This window comes from Bufo gargarizans, chromosome 8, assembly GCF_014858855.1.
Source record: "Bufo gargarizans isolate SCDJY-AF-19 chromosome 8, ASM1485885v1, whole genome shotgun sequence".
Taxonomy (NCBI): Eukaryota; Metazoa; Chordata; class Amphibia; order Anura; family Bufonidae; genus Bufo; species Bufo gargarizans.
The window spans coordinates 103,862,964-103,884,215 of record NC_058087.1 but is presented as its reverse complement, the minus strand read 5'-3'; the positions used below and the strand labels follow the sequence as shown (position 1 = coordinate 103,884,215).

At 39.9% G+C, this 21,252-nt stretch overlaps 1 protein-coding gene across 1 annotated transcript in view; it reads right to left on the bottom strand.

The window, feature by feature from the left end:
- Window positions 1-15,083: 15,083 nt before the first annotated feature.
- The window catches only part of MSTN (myostatin), a 61,638-nt gene continuing 55,469 nt past the window's right edge, over window positions 15,084-21,252 (bottom strand). Inside the window, exon 3 of the mRNA XM_044303894.1 lies at window positions 15,084-16,158. Within this exon, the coding sequence (XP_044159829.1) occupies window positions 15,778-16,158 (381 nt within the window). The 3' untranslated portion in view covers window positions 15,084-15,777. The remainder of the gene's footprint in view (window positions 16,159-21,252) is intronic.

Genomic DNA, 21,252 nt, shown 5'->3' with positions numbered 1-21,252 from the left:
TAGTACTGTTAGTGACCCAACCGATATACCCCACAGTTAATGACCTTTTGGCCTGTAACTCAGTAGTTAGCAATTAGTGGCACAGTTAATCAACTAAGCCCATGGCTTTCACCAAACTTGCCCGTCCTTAGCTCAGACAGTCGATGGATCAGGGTCCGCAGCGTTATTCCGGATCTCAGACGATTGCCGTAATCCCCTTCCACCGGCGTCTCTATGGCCTGCTACTCTGGGGAAGCTTCATATGGTCCGTACGCCGGCCTGGAATTCGTCATAGGTTCATATATATCGTGGTCTCCTGGAGCGGCTGCCATATCCTCTTACGGCTGTAACACACCTCATCCATCCATAACGCTGGGATGCAGCTCCTTCAGCTGGTGATGCGCCGGATCGGCCGCCTGCAGTACCCTCTCACAGCCCGCAGTGTGCCTAGTCCATGCGTCGCACCGGCCTGGAGTTCTTGCTAGTTCTTGCGATAGTTCATGCACCAAACAGGGCGCCAGTGAGCACTCTTACCGCTCACTGTGCGCTCAGCACAGCTGAACTCCCAGCACAGCCAAACTATCCCGGTCACCACACATCAGGAGAGGAAACCTGCCTGCCGGTCCGAAGCAGATATCATATCGCGAGCCCTCCAGCATCACCGTAATGCGATCAGTCAATCAATACGAGCGCAAAGGGAGAGGAGGCGGGGAGGCTCAGAGTAGCGGAGGGGTGGAGGCCCGCAGCACGCCCTACATCATGCTGTACGCTGCCAAACAACTGTCTCTCATTTTATATACTAACCTAACCTTTTATGTGGTACAGTGTCAAATGCTTTGGAGAAGTCCAGATATATGACAGCCATTGATTCGCCACTGTCAAGTCTAGAACTTACCTCCTCATAGAAACTGATTAAATTAGTTTGGCATGACCGATCCCTCACAAAGCCATGCTGATATGGCGTTATTTGCTTACTTCCGTTGAGATGCTCTAAGATAGCATCTCTCAGAAAGCCTTCAAACTGTTTACCCACAACAGATGTTAAACTTACTTATAGTTTCCCAGCTCTATTTTTGGACCCTTTTTGAATATTGGCACCACATTTGCCATGCGCCAATCCTGTGGGACATTCCCTGTCAGTATAGAGTCCGCAAATATCAGAAATAAGGGTCTGGCTATGACATTACTTAATTGCCTTAGGATACGGTGGTGTGTGCCATCCGGTCCTGGCGATTTGTCTATTTTAATCTTTTTAAGTCGCTGATGTACTTCTTCCCTGGTCAGACAGGACACTTTTAATGGGGAATTTATTTTTACATTCTGCATGTCATCCAACAGTTTATTTTCCTCAGTGAATACATTGGAGAAATTTTTTATTTTTTTTTGAACAGCTTTGCTTTCTCCCCGTCGCTCTCTGCGACTCCCCCCTCATTACTCTTTAAAGGGCAGACACCTTCAGATTTAGACTTTTTAACATTTATATAATTGAAGAACATTTTAGGGTTAGTTTTACTCTCTTTGGGAATTAATCTCTCTGTCTCTAGTTTGGCCACTTTTATTTGTTTTTTACATGTTCTATTTTTTTTTTCTTATAGTTTTTCAGTGCTTCCGAGCTACCCTCCTGTTTTAGTGATTTATATGCTTTCTTTTTGTCATTTATTGCTTGCTTTACAGTTCTATTTATCCACATTGGTTTCTTTTTGTTCCTTAACCTTTTATTCCCATACCTCTCACAATGAAATTTTTGAATGTTTTTAAAGATATCCCATTTTGTGGCTGTATTTTTATTTTTGAGGACTTTATCCCAGTTAGTTAGGCCTATGGCCTCTCTTAGTTGGCTAAATTTGGCTTTTTTGAAGTTTGGTATTTTTGTTCCTCTCTGTAGAAATGCTCTTTTGAATGATAATTGGAAGGTTATTACTTTATGGTCACTATTTCCCAGGTGTCCACCAACCTGCACGTCTGTTGTTCTGTCAGGTATATTGGTTAATACTAAGTCCAGTATGGCCGTCCATCTGGTAATGAACCAGTTGGGAGAGGTAATTGTCTTTGGTTATTGCCATGAACCTGTTTCCCTTATGAGATATACAAGTTTCAGTTTCCCAGTCTATATCTGGGTAGTTGAAGTCCCCCATAATAACTACCTCATTATGATTTGCCGCCTCGTCTATCTCGTTTAGTAAAGGTGAAAAGACTGATGGGGTGAGGTGAAAGACTGATGGCCATCGGCTGCGGGTGCCAATTATGATATTTCAGCAGGAGACTGGGTGGGAGAAAATGCGAAGGAACTGGAGGCACTGTCAGCAACTTAATCTACTATCGCCTGTACTTGTTCTGGTCTCATCATTCATAGAGCAGCATTAGGCCTGACCAAATAACGCTGAAGGTTCTGTCGCCTACTGGCACCCGAGGAAGGTGTTTCACTTGTGCGTGTAGCTGGCACAGATCGACCACGTCCTCTCCCTGCAACAGGAGCTCCACCAGAAGCACTACGACCGGGGCCACATCCCTTATTTGACACTCTCCTCATTCATTGCAATCACCCACCAAACTAACAGATGGTTTGTCAGGTAAAAACTGTAAACACCAATAGTCATCAATTAATTTCACTGAGAGTAATGCAGTGCTGGTGTCAAGAGGAAACATTTCTTGAGGCCACACAACAGTGTGACAGACAAATTTTATACAATTACTTCACGGTCCCAAAAAATGTCTATTTGTCAATCAACAATGTAACTGCAGTATTGACTGATTGTATTTCACCGTGACAAATACAGCAAAGGACGCAAATTTTGTATCTTGCCCAAAATGGGTGTTTATTTAATATCAGAATATAACAGTGGAATGTAACGCTTGTATTGGACTGTCAGAAATGCAGCAAAGGCCGCAAATTTTGTATCTTGCCAAAAATGGGTGTTTTTTTTAAACCCAGAATATTATTGCAGTATTACAAGCTTGTATTTCAGTGTCAAATGCAGTAAAAGCCCCAGATGTAGGGTATTGCCAAAAATGGGTGTTTTTTTTAAACCCAGAATATTATTGCAGTATTTACCGTATTTTTCGCCCTATAAGACGCACTTTTCCCCCCCTAAAAGTGGGGGGGAAATAGCAGTGGGTCTTATGGGACGAATGCTGCATTTTGCCGAATTTTCAACAATACACCCGCCGCGATGCTGCGCGGCGGGTCTTTCAGCTGAGAGAGAGGAGGGGCTGGGGGCCGGCATCTGCTTTTATAATGACAGTTACCTACGTCACTCGCCTGCGCCGCCCACTTTATGAATGAAGCAGGCGGCGTGTGCACATGACATAGTGACTCACGCTGCCAGCGCCCGTCCTCCCGGCCTGCCTCCTCCCTCCTCTCTGCTACCGAGCGCTTGTAGTTGTAAGTATACAGGCGCTGATTACCTGATTATATACATAACAATTAACTATTACAGATACGATTATATACAGTGAGCGGGGCCCATGTAGTAGAATGCAGTCACTGCACGGGCCCCGCTGTCATTATAAAAGCAGATGTGACCCCCACCCCCTGTATTGAGGGTCATTCACACTACAGGGACACTGTTATGTAGGGGATCTGTGGATGACACATAGCATAAGATGCTATATATGTGTCATCCACAGATCCCCCCATAACTGTCATACACAGATCCCCATAACAGTGCCATCCAGAGACCCCAATAAGAGCCACCCACAGATTTTGGGAGAGGGTGACGAGACATATGCACAAGAAATAAACAATCTAGTGGTGAACATATCATCTATGGAATTGGACAATGATCAGATCAATGTCCTTGCACATGGACTTTCCTTTTGTCCTATAGCTGATACAGATTGTTTCGAGCTAGAACTCGACCTACAGCGCTTTTTTAGGCGGTTTAGATTGAAGGAATTTTTTGACAATAGGACCCACGGTGTGGTTATGTCTGGCCGTGGAGCTGCTGAATTGCCCTTCGCCAAATTTGAGCTGAGTAACAAGAGCAGCTTCATACCGCCACACACTAACCACATTGTGGAGTCCAATATCCAAATTGTTACCAAACATATCAGAAACCTGCAGGAATGTACTCAGCAGTGACGGTTTTGTCCTAATCTGTCACATGATGAGAGACGGGCCCTTAAGGCACTGATGTCCAATAGAGACATCACTATCAAACCAGCCGACAAGGGGGGAGCTATGGTGATCATGGACACGGAGGGTTATATTCGGGCGATACGTAGACAGCTGAGTGATGGGGAGGTCTATGTTGAACTTCAACATGATCCCAAATGGGAGATAGCCAGAGAGGTGGCGAACATCGTCGATATGGCAGTGGCACGTGGTATCATTGATTTAGAGCTATGCCAGTTCCTCAAGATACCTTTCCCCATCACTCCGCTCATCTACGTTCTTCCCAAAATTCATAAACAGCTGAGACCCCCCCCTGGCAGACCTATTGTTTCGGGCAGGGGATCCATTTTTAGCAACATTGCCATATTTCTTGACAAACTACTCCATGTCCATGCTACCTCAGCTCCCTCCTATGTCAGGGATACGGGACATTTTTTAAGTAAGCTCAGCAGTATTAGTTTACCTACCCATTTCTATCTGGTAAGTTTTGATGTGGTGTCTCTATACACGTCTATTATGCATGACTATGGATTAAATGTCGTTGATGTGGCCCTGGCCGGCACGGGACTCACTGGTGATGCACACCGCTTTGTCCTCGACCTCCTTGAGTTGGTCCTCAAGAGGAACTATTTCCTCTTTGGCAACACCTATTACCCTAACCCTAACCACTAACCTATTATTAGTCACACAGTGTGGCCATAGGGCCCAACGTGACACCAACTTATGCCAACATGTTCATGGCGGAGGTCGAGGAGAAATTGGTTTATGCGTCCCAGTATCGCCAGTGGGTCCTGTGCTGGTGGCGCTACATTAACAACATTTTTATGATTTGGAGTGGCTCAATGGAGGATTTGAATGATTTTCACCAACACCTCAATCATGGGGTACCCGGGCTGCAATTCACTGTGACTTGCTCGGCTGAGGAGTCGCAGTTTCTTTACGTCAGGGTATACCTAGAAGAAGGTCAACTAAAAACAGAGCTGTATAAAAAGCCTACAGACAGGAACAATTTACTAAGATACGATAGTAACCACCCATGCCGCATGTTGGACTCCTTACCGTGGAGCCAGATGCTACATGTGAGACGAGTGGTTTCAGATGACAATGTGTTCACCAAACGTATTAATGAAATGTGCAATAAATTTGCCCAGAGAAAATATCCATTCAGACTGTTACACAGATCCAGGGCCCGGATCTCCTTGGCTGACAGGGTGTCCACTGTTCAGGTTCCCTCTAGGAACAAAAACATGGGACATATCCCCTTTGTATCCACCTACGGTAAGCACAGTGGGGATATTGCGCAGATCTTGAGAAAGGACTGGCATATCCTACACAGTGGCCTTCCTTCAATTAGTGAATTTGATAAACTACCACTGATGGCATACAAATGTGGAACCAATTTACATGACAAGTTGATCCACACAGATACAGGTGAAGTTAGCAAAGGCGGGCAGATATTTTTGAAACCCCAACAGATGGGGAATTTCCCTTGTTTGGGATGCTGCAACTGTGGCAATATGCTGCAAGGCAATACCTTTGTTCACCCATATAATGGTAAGAAATTCAACATCAGAGAGTATTATACACAAGTACGTCGTCTGCTCATGCAGTTTAATCTATGTGGACGAGACTTTTACTGAAAAGTTCGAGTTCGGGACCGGGGTCCAAAAATCAGAAAGTTTAGTACAAACCCAAACTTTACAGTTCCGGTTAGCTCGACCTTAACTGCAATCTTATAGTCTACAGCACGAATAGAACAGCCATTGCAGTGTGTACTGAAAGTGTTTTTTTATGTCCATTTTTGGCCTAGGAATCGTACCACTTATATTAGAAAGAATGCAATTTAGCACACTACTTTACTTTTCAATAAACTGTTCCTCAGCACTGATTTGCACACGTCAGATTAACATCTACTGTTCATAACCAGGTACATGTTTATCTCTTTGGGTACAAAGCTCTGAAGACATTTCTATTCCCCATACCATGATTTGTGATTGATTAGGCTAACATGTTATAATGATTCATTGTAGATACAGATGTAGCCAAATTCGGATCCTATGTCATAGTTTTTTTTTTTTATCTGTTTATGTAGAGTTCATGTTACTACTTATGTTTACATGACCTGAAGCACGTGATCTATGCTGGAGTCTAGTCACATGTTGTTATAGGACCAATCGGTGGGGTACACCGATTATAAGCATCAAAGGGCGAGTGCTGATCCACTTCTTCTACTTGGATATTTTCTTTAATAAAGACCAAATGAAAAAAAAAATATTTTAGCTCTAAATAAGTACAATGATAAAAAAAAATTGCCTGACAAAGGTGTAAAGTGCTCATTTAAAGAAACAGTCTTTTAAGGCTGGTCTTCAAGTAAATGATGTAGGGTCAGAATGAGGGACCAGTGATGAGCGGCAGGGGCAATATTCAAATTTGTGATATTTCGCGAATATTTGTGCAAATATTCATCATTTTTTTCGTATATTTGAGAATTCGTGATCTTTAGTCCTTATTTTTTTAAATTATGAAAATCGGCAATCTGAAAATTTGCGATAAAAATTTGCAATACGCAAATTCACGATCAACCCTACTCCTAAAGTCAAAAATGTTGCAGCCTTCTCATTGGCCCACAAGCAAGAAGCAGTGAGGAATCATGGGTACTGATGAAAAAAAATCTAGAATATTCGAGATTACGAAGATATAGCTATATACTCTAGATATCTGTGCAATAAAAATTTGCGATTAGAATATTCACGATCAACACTGAGGAACCCCCTTCTGTTACATGAGAATACCATAAACAAGTATTTTTTTTATGTTGATGTTGATTTCTGTTGGCTTTTAATCTTTGTGCCATAGAATATGTTGCTGTCTAATAAAGATTATTTCTATTACAGGCATTTTGGTGGCAATAAGCTTGTGTACATTAAACACTCAGGGTCCTTTGTTGCATTCTGTACTTGAGAAAAGTGTTATAAATAGTGTTGAGCATATTGAAGTATCAGAAGTGGACTTCGATCCAAATTGCAGGAAAAATTTAATTTGCCATGAAACCGAATTTCCTTGCGCTTTGTGGTAGTGAATCAATTTTACCTGAAATACTGGAAAAAAAAAAAAACATAGTAACCTCATCCATTTGCAAGTGAAATCTCTGTGCGCAGTGATATACGGTATGACATCACGTCACTGAGCGAGATATCACACGGTGTCTTCAAGCAAGATGGCTGTGGCAGGTTCTTCGCTGAGTATTTTTTTTTACTGGTTAACCCCTAAAAGCCCTAATTTTTAATCTCGGATGCCCAAATCAGCTATGAACACATCATCTGAGGGGTTCAATGACGGGGCAATGTCGGGAATTGCCATTCCCTTGCATTGTGTCCACTAAATACAAAGAAACGCAAAAGTGAAAGTAATTCCATACCAGTTTCCTGGTGCTGAAAAGTCACAGGTTTATCCAACATGGTCGCCAATTTTTTAAAATTCATTAGGTTGTGGGAAGGAGGGGCAGGACTAATGCTGCCCAACAGATTAAAGATACATTACGCCTGCAACACCTGAAATTTATGCATATTACACCTGAAATCTAGTTTACAGACCTGCCAAAATACACAAAAATTATTAAGAGCATGCACCTCTTAATCATTTTCATGCCTCTACCAACTATATAGATCTAAATTGGTGTTAGAAATGCCAATCTTTATAAATTTCCAATTTTTTTTTTCTTCTTCTGTTTTGTATGCAGGAGCTTGGATGCATCACCAATTATTATCTCAGTTCATGTTACCGTTATTTAACTTAGTTTTATAGTTTGTTTTCAACAGTTTGGCTATAAAATTCTGCCTCTCACCATACAAAGGACATTCAGATATGCAATGTGTTTCCAACAAGGAGGGTTTTCCATTTTACATCATCCTTTGAAATAATCATTTATGAACGTAGCTGTAAGCTGTAATTTTGTCATGCATTTCTTTAATGTTGTGGACTGTGGTCCCAAGACCATGTCCATGCAGTTCTTTCCTATTTCCTGTGATGTTATGTCCTTCGGAATGTCAAAGCAGCAACAAAGTGTCAAAGCAGCAACAAGGGCAGTGATGATGCAGCATCTTTGTAACTATATGGGTGAGAGGTAACTAGCTGGGAGTCTTTATTAGTGATAAGCGGTAGGGGCTATATTTGAATTCGCGATATTTCATATTTGGGTCATATATTCATGAATTCGTGATTATTTTCTTGATTGAGAAAAACCATCAATAAAATATTTGCGTAATGCGCGCAAAATACAGGCGTGGGTAACTTTTTTATATTTTCCAAGCTGCTAGAAGTTTCCTGAGACTGGAGAAAAAGGTCGGCATGGCAGGACATTAAAAATGGCTTTATATGCAGTTAGAGTGCTCCAACATATTTTCAATTGCGCTAATCGGCACCAATGATGCGAATATTTTGGTGCAATACGTGAAACTTCACATTTTAGCAGTTTTGCATGTATGTATGGGCAGCAGAACCTATCACACTACCTAACACACTGTGCTGCAAACGCTACACTATATCAGGATATAACCTACACTGACTATCTCCCACTAACTATCTGTATTATATATAATCTAACTATCTATCTAAATGCAGTGTGGAAAGCACAGAGCACAGCAATGACACTGCTGTCTCTCTCAGAACTTAAAGAAAACCTGTAGAAAATGGCTGCTGGGGAGGTTCCTATATAGTAAGGGGTAGGCAACTTTACTATTGGTTGCTAGGGATGTTGCTAAGCTCAGACAAAGACATTGCAGCCTTCTCATTGGCCCACAAGCAAGAAGGGAGGTTACTGATGAAAATTATGAATATACAGTTGCAAGAAAAAGTATGTGAACCCTTTAGAATGATATGGATTCCTGCACAAATTGGTCATAAAATGTGATCTGATCTTCATCTTAGTCAGAACAATAGACAATCACAGTCTGCTTAAACTAATAACACACAAAGAATTAAATGTTACAATGTTTTTATTGAACACACCATGTAAACATTCACAGTGCAGGTGGAAAAAGTATGTGAACCCTTGGATTTAATAACTGGTTGAACCTTCTTTGACAGCAATAACTTCAACCAAATGTTTCCTGTAGTTGCAGATCAGACGTGCACAACAGTCAGGAGTAATTCTTGACAATTCCTCTTTACAGAACTGTTTCAGTTCAGTAATATTCTTGGGATGTCTGGTGTGAATCGCTTTCTTGAGGTCATGTCATAGCATCTCAATAGGGTTGAGGTCAGGACTCTGACTGGGTCACTCCAGAAGGCGTATTTTCTTCTGTTTAAGCCATTCTGTTGTTGATTTACTTCTATGCTTTGTGTTGTTGTCCTGTTGCAACACCCATCTTCTGTTGAGCTTCAGCTAGTGGACAGATGGCCTTAAGTTCTCCTGCAAAATGTCTTGATAAACTTGGGAATTCATTTTTCCTTCAATGATAGCAATCCGTCCAGGCCCTGATGCAGAAAAGCAGCCCCAAACCATGATGCCCCCACCCCCATACTTCACAGTTGGGATGAGGTTTTGATGTTTGTGTGCTGTGCCTCTTTTTCGCCACACATAGTGTTGTGTGTTTTTTCCAAACAACTCAACTTTGGTTTCATCTGTCCACAGAATATTTTGCCAGTACTGCTGTGGAACATCCAGGTGCTCTTGTGCAAACTGTAAACGTGCAGCAATGTTTTTTTTGGGACAGCAGTGGCTTCCTCTGTGGTATCCTCGCAAATTCTTGTTTAGTGTTTTACGTATCGTAGATTCGCTAACAGGGATGTTAGCATATGCCAGAGACTTTTGTAAGTCTTTAGCTGACACTCTAGGATTCTTCTTCACCTCATTGAGCAGTCTGCGCTGTGCCCTTGCAGTCATCTTTACAGGATAGCCACCCCTAGGGAGAGTAGCAGCAGTGCTGAACTTTCTCCATTTATAGACAATTTGTCTTACCGTGGACTGATGAACAGCAAGGCTTTTGGAGATACTTTTATAACCCTTTCCAGCTTTATGCAAGTCAAAAATTCTTAATCGTAGGTCTTCTGAGAGCTCTTTTGCCTGAGGCATCATTCACATCAGGCAATGCTTCTTGTGAAAAGCAAACCCAGAACTGGTGTGTGTTTCTTATAGGGCAGGGCAGCTGTAACAAACACCTCCAATGTCATCTCATTGATTGGACTCCAGTTTGGTGCCACCTCACTCCAATTAGCTCTTGGAAATATCATTAGTCTAGGGGTTCACATACTTTTTCCACCTGCACTGTGAATGTTTATATGGTGTGTTCAATAAAAACATGGTAACATTTAATTCTTTGTGTTATTAGTTTAAGCAGACTGTGATTGTCTATTGTTGTGACTTAGATGAAGATCAGGTCACATTTTATGACCAATTTGGGCAGAAATCCATATCATTCCAAAGGGTTCACATACTTTTTCTTGCAACTGTATATCACTATATTCTAAATATTCGCAAATTCTCGAAGTGCCGATATTCGCGATTAATATTCACGATTCGAATATTTGCACCCAACACTAGTCTTTGTGCAGAGAAAGGAGAGTGCATAATTGATTTAATTTGATACAACAGGAAATGCTACATACAGTGCTACAGACCAAAGTGAGAGTTTAAATTGAATGCACACGAGGTGAGCAACTACATGTGCATATCTGTTAAAAGCCATAGTCATTTCAGAAAGCCCATTAGACGGAGAGGTATATAAGGAAAAGTACTGCAGTATCTGAATTATCTCTTAAAAAAATAGCTCTAGCTTACACAGACTAAAATTGATTTGACCTTTGCTAAGATGCATCGGTGTGTGCTTTAACATTTTTACTTACTTTAACTTGAAAATGCAATGTATCATATAGGAGATGAAAAGATCACTTATTAAAGTCTCCTTGTGGAAATAGTTAATAGTAAAAAAAAAGTTCCAAAAGTTTTGATAAAGTCAAAATTCCAAGTTAAAAAAATGTCACGTTAAAATCAATTGCTAAAATAAAATCCTCTCCACATATTTGGTAACGCTACATCCATAATGACCTGCACTACACTACTGTACGGTGAACGCCATAAAACTTTTTATGAATAAACATTGCCAGAATTGCCAAATTGCAGTTTTTTACTTATTTGTCACAAAAAAACTAAATAAAAAGCTATTAAAAAGTGCCATATACCCCAAAATGTTACCAATGAAAAGGACAAGTTGCCTCATAAAAATAAAGGCATCACACAGATCTGTGGGATGTGGTGATGCAAAAACATTTTAATTTTTTTTAATTAATAAAAGTTTTTTTATTGTGCAAAAGTTGTAAAATGTAAAATAAAAAACATATGTATTTGGTATCACTGTAATTGTAGTGACCAGGAGAATAATGTTATAATGTTATTTATGCTGAAAAATGAATGCTGTAAATTGATTACATAAAAACTCAATGGCAGTGTTGCTGTTTTTTTTCCCATCCCCTTCAAAAAAGAGTTAGGCCTCCTGCACACGACCGTATGGTTTTGCGGTCCGTTTTAAACTGATCCATTTTTTTGTTTCAGTAGTGTTTCCGATTCCGTTCCATTTGGTTTCCGTTTGTGATCCGTTTTTTGTGGATCGCAAATGGAAACGGAAGCATACAATAATGTTTAAACAGTAAGTACACAAAAAAATTGGGTTGGGCATAAATTTTTTTTAATAGATGGTTCAACAAAAACGGATTGGATACGAAAGATATACGGATGTGTTCTGTATGCATTCTGTTTTTTTTGCGGACACTGGAGCCACGGAACGTGATTTGCGGGCAATAATAGGACATGTTCTATGTTTGAATGGAAGGGAGTACCTGCCATTTTTTTTGTGGATCCATTTAAAAAAAAAAGGCTATTAAAACACTGTTTTTTGAACAGATAAGACCAAAATAGAACTTTCTGATATAATCACTTCATCCACAGCCAGTTTGGACAAAATGCCAGTTTATCTAGTAACAACTTTGGAAGGCTTATACGGCTGTTTCACACGAGCGGATGCCGTGCGTGGCATCCGCTCCGTGAAAGAGTGCCAAGACCCGATGCAGACTGCAGAGGCACGGAGCATTAACATGACTGATAATGCTCCGTGCCTCTCTGTGATCTCTTTACTACGAAATCACAGTTGTCACTGTGATTTCGTAGTAAAGAGATCACAGAGAGGCACGGAGCATTATCAGTCATGTTAATGCTCCGTGCCTCTGCAGTCTGCATCGGGTCTTGGCACTCTTTCACGGAGCGGATGCCACGCACGGCATCCGCTCGTGTGAAACAGCCCTTACTTATCCAGGCCATTCTGAGATTGTTTTCTCAAACTTTATGTTAGTGGTGAATTTGAGTTGATACCTTTTCCCCTTTATGCATTAAAAAAAAAAATGCTGAAAATTTGGAAAAATTAGCTATTAAATGTTTTATAATTTGCCTGCTTTTAAAACGGATAGTGATATTTCATAAAATAATTACTTTAGATTCCCCATATGTCTACTTTTAAGAACCAGTTCAGAAGTCACTTTGTGAGGCTTACATAGTAGAAACCACCCATAAATGACCCCATTTAGGATACTACACCCCTACATTAAAACTGATTTTACAAACTTTGTTAACCCTTTAGGTGTTCCACAAAAATTAAAGCAAAATTTTTACATTTCCTTTTTTTGTGCAGATTTTCCATTTTAATCAATGTTTAATGTCGCACAGCAAGGGTTAATAGCCAAACAAACCTCAATATTTATTACCCTGATTCTGAAGTTTACAGAAACACCCCATATAAGTGATTATAATTTGCTGTAAGGGCACTCTGCAGGACGCAGAAGGAAAGAAGAGCCATATTGTTAACGGAGGGCAGATTTTGCTGGAATGTTTTTTCAGGTGCCATCTCACATTTGAAGAGACCCTGAGGTACCCCGAGAAAGAAAACCCCCCAAAGTGACCTAATTTTGGAAACTACACCCCCTCAGGAAATAAATCTAGAGGTGAAATGAATGCTTTGACCCAATAAGCGTTTCCAAAAAATTAAAAATGTACTTTTATTTCCAATACAATGTTGCTTTAGCCCCACATTTAGAATTTTCACAAGGGCTAACAGGAGATCATGCATCCCACAATTATTTTTTTACAGTGTTCACCACACAGGATTAGAAACATGATACTGTTATATCAGGTCATTAAGGGCGTGGCGATACCAATTATGTGTAGTTTCTTTATTTTTTCATGACATAAATGAACGCGTATGAGAAAAGACAGTTTTTATTTTATTTTTATTTATTTTTTCATTTATTTTGCACTTTTTTTTTATTAAGACCCATTTGGATCAGTGTTCCTGATGGCTATACAGTGCATTGCAATAGTCATCTATTGCAATGCACTGTATAGTCAGTGCTATACTTACACTAAGGCTGATCAGCCTTAGGTGCATGACAGCCTGGAAAACTTTGTAAGGTGTCCAGTTCCCATGGCAACCATCGGGCCGCTGCCATTGCAGCAGTGGTGGCCTGATGGAATAGAAAAGGAGCAACTTTCCTCTCAACCCCATGGATGCTGCTGGTGGCTACTGACCATATCATCTATGGGGTTAAATGGCCAACATCAGTGCCAGCACATATTTCAGCTGTAGCAGTAGAGTGTCAGCTGTAAGTTACAGCTGACACTTTCTGCTGATGTCAGAGAAGGACTGAGATGGGATGCAGGGGGCATCGAGGGGGGATAATGGCAGCATCAGGGGCACTGGGGGTCATTATATCACTAGGGGCACAGTGGGGGTCATAGCTGATTTCAGGCTGTGATCTTCAGCTTGGAGATCACAGCCTGAAACCGGCATTTTTACACTGAAGAACTCTGATTGGTTAGTCTGCAGAGACTAACCAATCAGAGTGATCGCCGACAAAGGATCACTCTGATTGGTCCATTGCTATCTTCCTTTGTAGTGTCACAGTCCCGGTAAGCAGTTTGGACGTGACTGTACGTCCAAATGCGATAAATTACTTGCGATTTGGACGTAGTTACTTCCAAATGCGTGAAGGGGTTAAATAAGAAGTGTTTTGGTTAGTGAAAGGAAAACACTGCATTCCAGCATAAAAACCTAACCACATCTCTGAAACATAGTGGTGGTTGTATCGTGGCTTGGGTCTGTTTTGCTGCATATGGGCCAGGACAGCTTGCCATCATTGATGGAACAATGAACTCTGAATTATACCAACAAATTCTACAGGGAGATGTCTCAAAATAACATGGGTCATGCAGCAAGACAATAACCCTAAACACACATGTCGTTCTACCAAAGAATGGTTAAAGAAGAATAAACTTAACGTTTTGGAATGACCAAGTTAAAGTCTTAAAGGCATACTGACAGACTGTTAGAGCATATAAAGTGACATATATTCTTTTATTGATCTTAATATGCTTAATTAAAGAATACCATTATCGCCCCTCGCTGCCTTTCCATTACTTATAAAAAGTGTTTTTATCAATATGCAAATTACCTTACTTTGTGCCCAAGGGGCTGTCCCTCATTCAGTTCTGTGCCCAGCCGCGCCCCAACTGCCGTCTCCTAGTGCCGCCCAGCTCATTAGTATTCACTGCACTGGGCGGCTTTTTTTTCTCCCGACGCGGCGAAATCCCACGCATGCCCAGTACTATCTTTCTGGCATCAGCTTCATCTTGTCTCTCTGTGCCTGCGTCGGATAAGGTCACCGGCACCCTCAAGCTCCAGTAGAAGATAGTACTGGGCATGCGCGGGATTTCACTGCGTTAGGAGAAAAAATAAATAAAGTAGCCAAATCTGTAGGCAGCATGTTATACAGCAGGAAGAGCAGACACTGCTGAATGTGATTGTTAGAAGAAGAAAAAAAGAGTATTATCTTGATCTAAATCGAGGTTTTATTGGCTGTAGAGGAAAGCACAGCAGACTATTAATGTTTTATTGATTGATAGGCACTTCTTTGGTCAGACCATCATGATCTAAAATATATTACTTACAATATTTCTTTAAGCTACAAAGTTATGCACGGTCATTTAACATTCTCAAAAACCCTTTTAGTATCCATAATTAAATTTTATCATTTCATTCCTCCAGTGTTATTTTTCTTATGCTAATCTCTGATATCTGGCAGAGGAAATCAAAAGGGAACAACAGCCAGCCAATGCTCTCCAAATGTGACCTTGTGTTTTGCATTGGACAATGATGTGGATTAACTGTATGGGAACTATTGCTGTTACAAGGATGTGGATGTGTCTGAAACTGTTATATAGACACTATTATCACATTTATGATATGGGACTGCCACTAATACAAGTATTATGGATGGTTCTATTGTAAGTTTGTTAATGGCTGGCACTACCAGTTTATGGCTGGCACTACCATATGATTCTATCACTTGAGAACTGTATGTGTTAATATGTGGGCAATTTATACCATGATACTTACATATATACTTTAGGGAATGTTTTGGCTAATGGATTTAAAATAGTGTGATTCTGTCAGGGGTAAAGTTTGGAAAATTGCACTAAGCATAAACGCTTTCTTTGACCACCCTTCCCCCCCGCCCTCCCACCCCTCCCATCCTTTAAAGTTTACATCCTCCACTGTTCCTGACGTTACACATTGCCACAGTTCCTTAACTTTGAAGTAAATCAAAACATATATCTTATTATTGGAGAATGAATACAATACTTAGGAACAACCACATCTATCTACCACCATTGCAGGAATTTTCCCATAGATAATTTGTTCATTTTCATTGAAATACAACATGTTGATCGAAGACATTTTAGTTGGCGTACAGCAGGGGCCTGCTGAACCCCTAGGGTTTGCTTGTTGAACCAGATGTGTATGAGGATATTTTTGCAAAAATACAACTCCACATTCCCCGGAGCAGTAATTGGCTTTATATCTTTTTGGTGCAATAATCCAGTCCCATCCAAAGGCTTCAAAATCTACAGTCAGTGGATATCGACAACACCGAGACTCTGTAGAATGCTCATCACAGTCTAGGCCAAAATCTCTCCGGGATCTTTTTGGAGTGTCCATAACTTTGACCTCTATGAATGGATTCTGATGGCAAAAAACAATAATTAACATTCTATACTATAGTGTACACATTTAAAAAGTATTTTTAATACAGATGTAGCGATACTCATCTTGATTCTTAACAAGTAAAGAAAATGTGACTCACTTTTTCAATAGCTCTTAAAAGGGTTGTCTCAGTTCAGCAAATGGCATTTATCAAGAGAGAAAGTTAATACAAGCCACTTACTAATGTATTGTTATCCATTTGCTGGCTAGATTCAATTTTGCATTGCATTATACAATTTTCATTCCAATCCAGCAGTGGTGGTTGTGTTTGCAAACAATAGAAACAAGTTCTATCCTATGGACACTCCCACGGACCCAGCCACGAGAGAGTCCTGCACCTTTTTCTATGGTGTGCAAGCACAGCCAGCACTGCTGGATTGCAAAGTGGTCATAAGCCCTGGATACGAGAAAAGTAAAATACAATGAAAAAATGTATCAAATCAGCACTCAGAATATACTAGCAAATTGCTTCTATTAACTTTGTCTACATGTTAAATGGCACTTGCTGAAGCGGAACAACCCCTTTAGCAGTTTTATGTGTATTGTGATATCACAGTGAGATATGATATCCCACTCAAGTTTAGAACTGCTACATCTTAACATGAAAAATGCATTTCTATAGAAATATTCATTATCATGCTTTATAATATATATATAAATAAAGATGGCGTGGGCAGCACCGCTGTCAACAAGGTGCAGTCGGAGTGCCAGCGGCTGTGGGGGCGATCCACCTCCAAAATGTAAAAATAAAGAATTCCGCAGCACATCCAATTTGTAGAAAAGTAGAAAAAGGCTTTATTCACCAGACATGCGACGTTTCAATCCTCTCAATGGGATTTTTCTCAAGCAGTGACTGCTTGAGAAAAATCCCATTGAGAGGATTGAAACGTCGCATGTCTGGTGAATAAAGCCTTTTCTACTTTTCTACAAATTGGATGTGCCTCGGAATTCTTTATTTTTTTATATATATATATATATATATATATATAGTGAGAAAACTTTGGCAGCACCACCAAAATTAGGGGTATAACAGAAAAAGACGGGTGCAATGTCCAAGTATGGTAACAGGTGCTTACCCACTTATAGACAGCAAAAAAAAAAAATCGGACTGCACTCCAAACGGTTCTTCAGTAAAACAGTAAGTTTTTATTCACCCATGTGGTGGAAATAAGCAATGTTTCGGCTCGTACATGAGCCTTTCTCGCTTGATATATATATATCATATGTGTGTGTATCATATACATCATATCGTGTACATAACTAAATAAATATTAACAATAACAAAAATAATAAGGGATAAATGAAGTATATAAGGTATGTAAAGTAGATATTTGTGTATAACATATTGTGAAATAGCTCTCTGATGAATTGATGTGTTAATAATGTCACGTAACCTAGTTGCTGCTGTTTCATAGATGGACACACAGACATAATTTTAGCTTTCCATTATTATTCTCTCTTGTTTGGGATATGTTCTATTTGTTTCAAACTTTGCTAGCCAAACTTACACTTAATGCAAAGTGACTGCAAGCATGTATTTTACAGTCTAAAACTGTTCCCAATCTGATGTTGTGGTACAGGTGGCCCCTCTAGGACTGGCACTAGGGAAAACCAACTCCAAGGAAGACAATCATGTTCTTGGCAGCGTTTTTAGTGAAGGCAGGAAGGATACAATTGTGCTTTGTTTTTATCTGCCATCACTTCTTCAAATACACTCTACTAAACAATAGTTAAAGAGAACCTATCACCAAAAATGCAATGCAATCTGAAACCACAATGTTATAGAGCGGGAGGAGCTGAGCAGATGTATATATTTGTTTTGAGAAAAGAGTCAGTAAAACTTTTACAGGGAGGAGGAGTTACCAGTGACTGACAGCTATCTCTTATGCACAGTCAGTCACTGATAACACGTCCCTCCTGTACCGATGCTGCTCACAAAAGGTAGAAAAAAGCTGAGATGTAAATGTATAAATTATAGGTTTGACTGAATATTTTCCCACAAAACTATCTATCAATCTTCTCAGCTTCTCGTGCTCTACAATATGGTGCTGTCAGATTGTATTTCATATTTTTTGGTGAAAAGTCCTCTTTAATGGGCTGAAATGGCACTGCAGACAAAAACACTCCAGGGTGTAGTCTTTCCTTATTAGTGGGATCAGTCCAGGGTAGGGTGCTGCTGTGGTGGGGAAAGAGTTGTTAGATTGCTCGATAAGCTTTTAAACTAGGATCTGGGGAGAGGGAGAGTGGTCATACCAAATTGGGGATAGAATAGAAAGAGTGGTATATAGTAGGAGGGGACAGTGGGAATTTAGTAGGGGCTGTGGTTACTGCAGAATATAGGGGGGTGACTAGAAATAAGTATACAGTTATACACCCAAAAAAGAAGAGCTGTTGGTGATATCAAAGGTCTGCTGGCAAATGCCAGGAGTCTGAAAAATAAAAGGATGAACTGGAAATTTTTATGACATAGATTGTGAGTAGTGGGCATAACCTGGCTAGATAAAAGCATTGGCTGGGTAACAAAAAGGGGGTGGGGTTTATACGGTTTCAGAAAAGAAGCAAAAGTTTGTAAAATCCAACTAAATGACAGTAATGGGGAAGACACTGAGTTTGGACTCTTTATGGATGAATATGGGTAACAATGGTAAACTATCAATTGGAGTTTGTTATAAACAACCTAACTGCCAAATAGGCCAAGGATAAAATACTGCAACAAATGGGTAAGACAGTTAGAAATAATGGTGTCTTTATTTTATGGGATTTTAACTATTCCAAAATTAATTGGAACATTGAGTCTTCTAGTTGTGCTATAAGTGTAAGTTTTTATCAACAATTCATGACAATTGCTTCTTTGGTGGAGGAAATGACCAAAGGAGATAAATTGCTGTATCTGTCTGTCTTGTCAAAGAGAAATTATACTCTATTACAAGCATCCTCAAACTGTGGCCCGCCAGCTGTTGTAAAACTACAACTCCCACAATGCCCTGCTGTAGGTTGATACCCGTAGGCTGCTTGGGCATGCTGGGAGTTGTAGTTTTGCAACAGCTGGAGGGCCGCAGTTTGAGGATGCCTGCTCTATTAGATGTGAAAACCCAGGAGCACTTGGACAACATCCATAATATGGTAAACTTTAATTTATTATGCAATAAATTTCTTCAAAACGAAGCAACAAAAACCTGCAATTATAGAAAAAGCTGCATTTAGTGTATTCAGAAAGTCTTCATCCCCTTTAACTTTTTGCACATTTTATGTTACGGACTTGTGATAAAATAAAAATAAGTTCAAAATTTTCCCCATCATTCTTCACTCAATACTTGCATTCACATTTCAAATTTTGCATTCACATAAGTATTCAGATTCTTTACTCAGTACTTTGTTGAAGCACCCTTTGCAGCGATTACTGTCTCCAGTCTTCTTGAGAATGATGTCACATGGTTTGCACATCTGGATTTATTTATTTTTTGTTCTGCTACACTCTGCAGATTCCCTCAAGCTCTTTCAGGTTGGATGTGGACCATTATTAGACAGTCATTTTCAGGTCTCTCCAGAGATGTTCAATTGGGCTCAAATCAGGGCTCTGGCTGGGACACTCAGCAACATTTACAGAGTTGTCCCTAAGCCACTGCAGTGTTGTTATGGATGTGTGCTTAGGGTCATCGTCTTGTTTTAAGGTAAACCTTTAGCCCAGTCTGAGGTCCAAAAAAAACAACTGGATCAGGTTTCCATTAAGAATATCTCTGTACTTTGCTCCATTCAGCTTTCTCTCAGCTCAGACCAATATCCCTGTCCCAGCCGCTGACAAACACTCTCACAGTATGATGCTGCCACCACCATTTCTAGAAGTTATTCCCATCTGCACAGAGGATGTTTTGAAGATTAACCAGTGACTACTTTTTTTTTTTTTAACCCATCTCCAGATCTGTGTCTCCACAAGATTATGTATCTGGGCTTTACAGGCTGTTACTTCCTCCTGACTGGATTTTGCTTTATCATGCATTGTCAGCTATTAGACAGGAGTGTGTCTTTCCAGATCATATCCAATCACCTGAAATTACCACAGGTGGACTCCACTGACTGCAGATTCATGTGGGAAAATTCAGCAACTTGAGATGTAAAAAAATAAATAAAAAAGAAGGGTCTGAAGACTTTTGAAATGCACTTTAAATAGGGAAAATGTCCAGTTCTACACACTGTGATCATGTTCTGGTAAATAGGGATACTGAAGTATCTAGATATACTACATGTGAAGAAAACATAATTCAGTGAATTTTTTGGTCCGTTGATATGAAGATTCGATTTGGTAATGCAAAAATTTGGCCTTAATCAAAAGTGCTTCAATTGGCCTGAAAATTTGTGCAAGTGACTCTAAGGTCTCCTAAGCAATATTTTTTCTCTCTTGTCTTTATTTTTTATTTTTATTTATTAAATTATTTCCTCTCTTCTCTTTCAAGCTCTTTAATGTAAAAATATCAAAATTAATGTCAAAGTGACTGTCAATTATATGGCTATAGGCAAATGAATCGTGGACACTAATAGCACACAACACTGTCAGATTAGTAATGCTTTTTAAAATTAAGAAACATTCCAAAAAATTTCCCATATTGAGGGCAGATACCTGGCAGTGAATATATACTCACTATACTATACTCAATAGTATTAGGCCCCTTTCACACGGCATCGCGGAAAAGGTATGGATGCATTGCGGGTGCCTTGTGGGAAACCAGCATGAGTGCGCACCCAATTTTAGTCAGTTTTGTCTGCGTTTTTTAGCGCAAGTGCAAAGCGTTTTAATGTGTTTTGCACACGTGTTATAAAAAACTGTATGTGGTACCCAGACCCGAACCTGGACTTCTTCACTGAATTTCGGGTTTGGGTTCGGTGTTCTGTAGATTTTAATATTTTCCATTATAACGTGGTTATAATGGAAAATAATAGAATTCTTTAATACAGAATGCTAAGTAAAATGTCCTTTAGGGGTTAAAAAATAATAAAAAAATGACTTACCTCATCCACTTGATCCCACAGCCGTTATCGTCTTCTTTCTTCTTCTTGCAGGACCTGCAAAGGACCTGC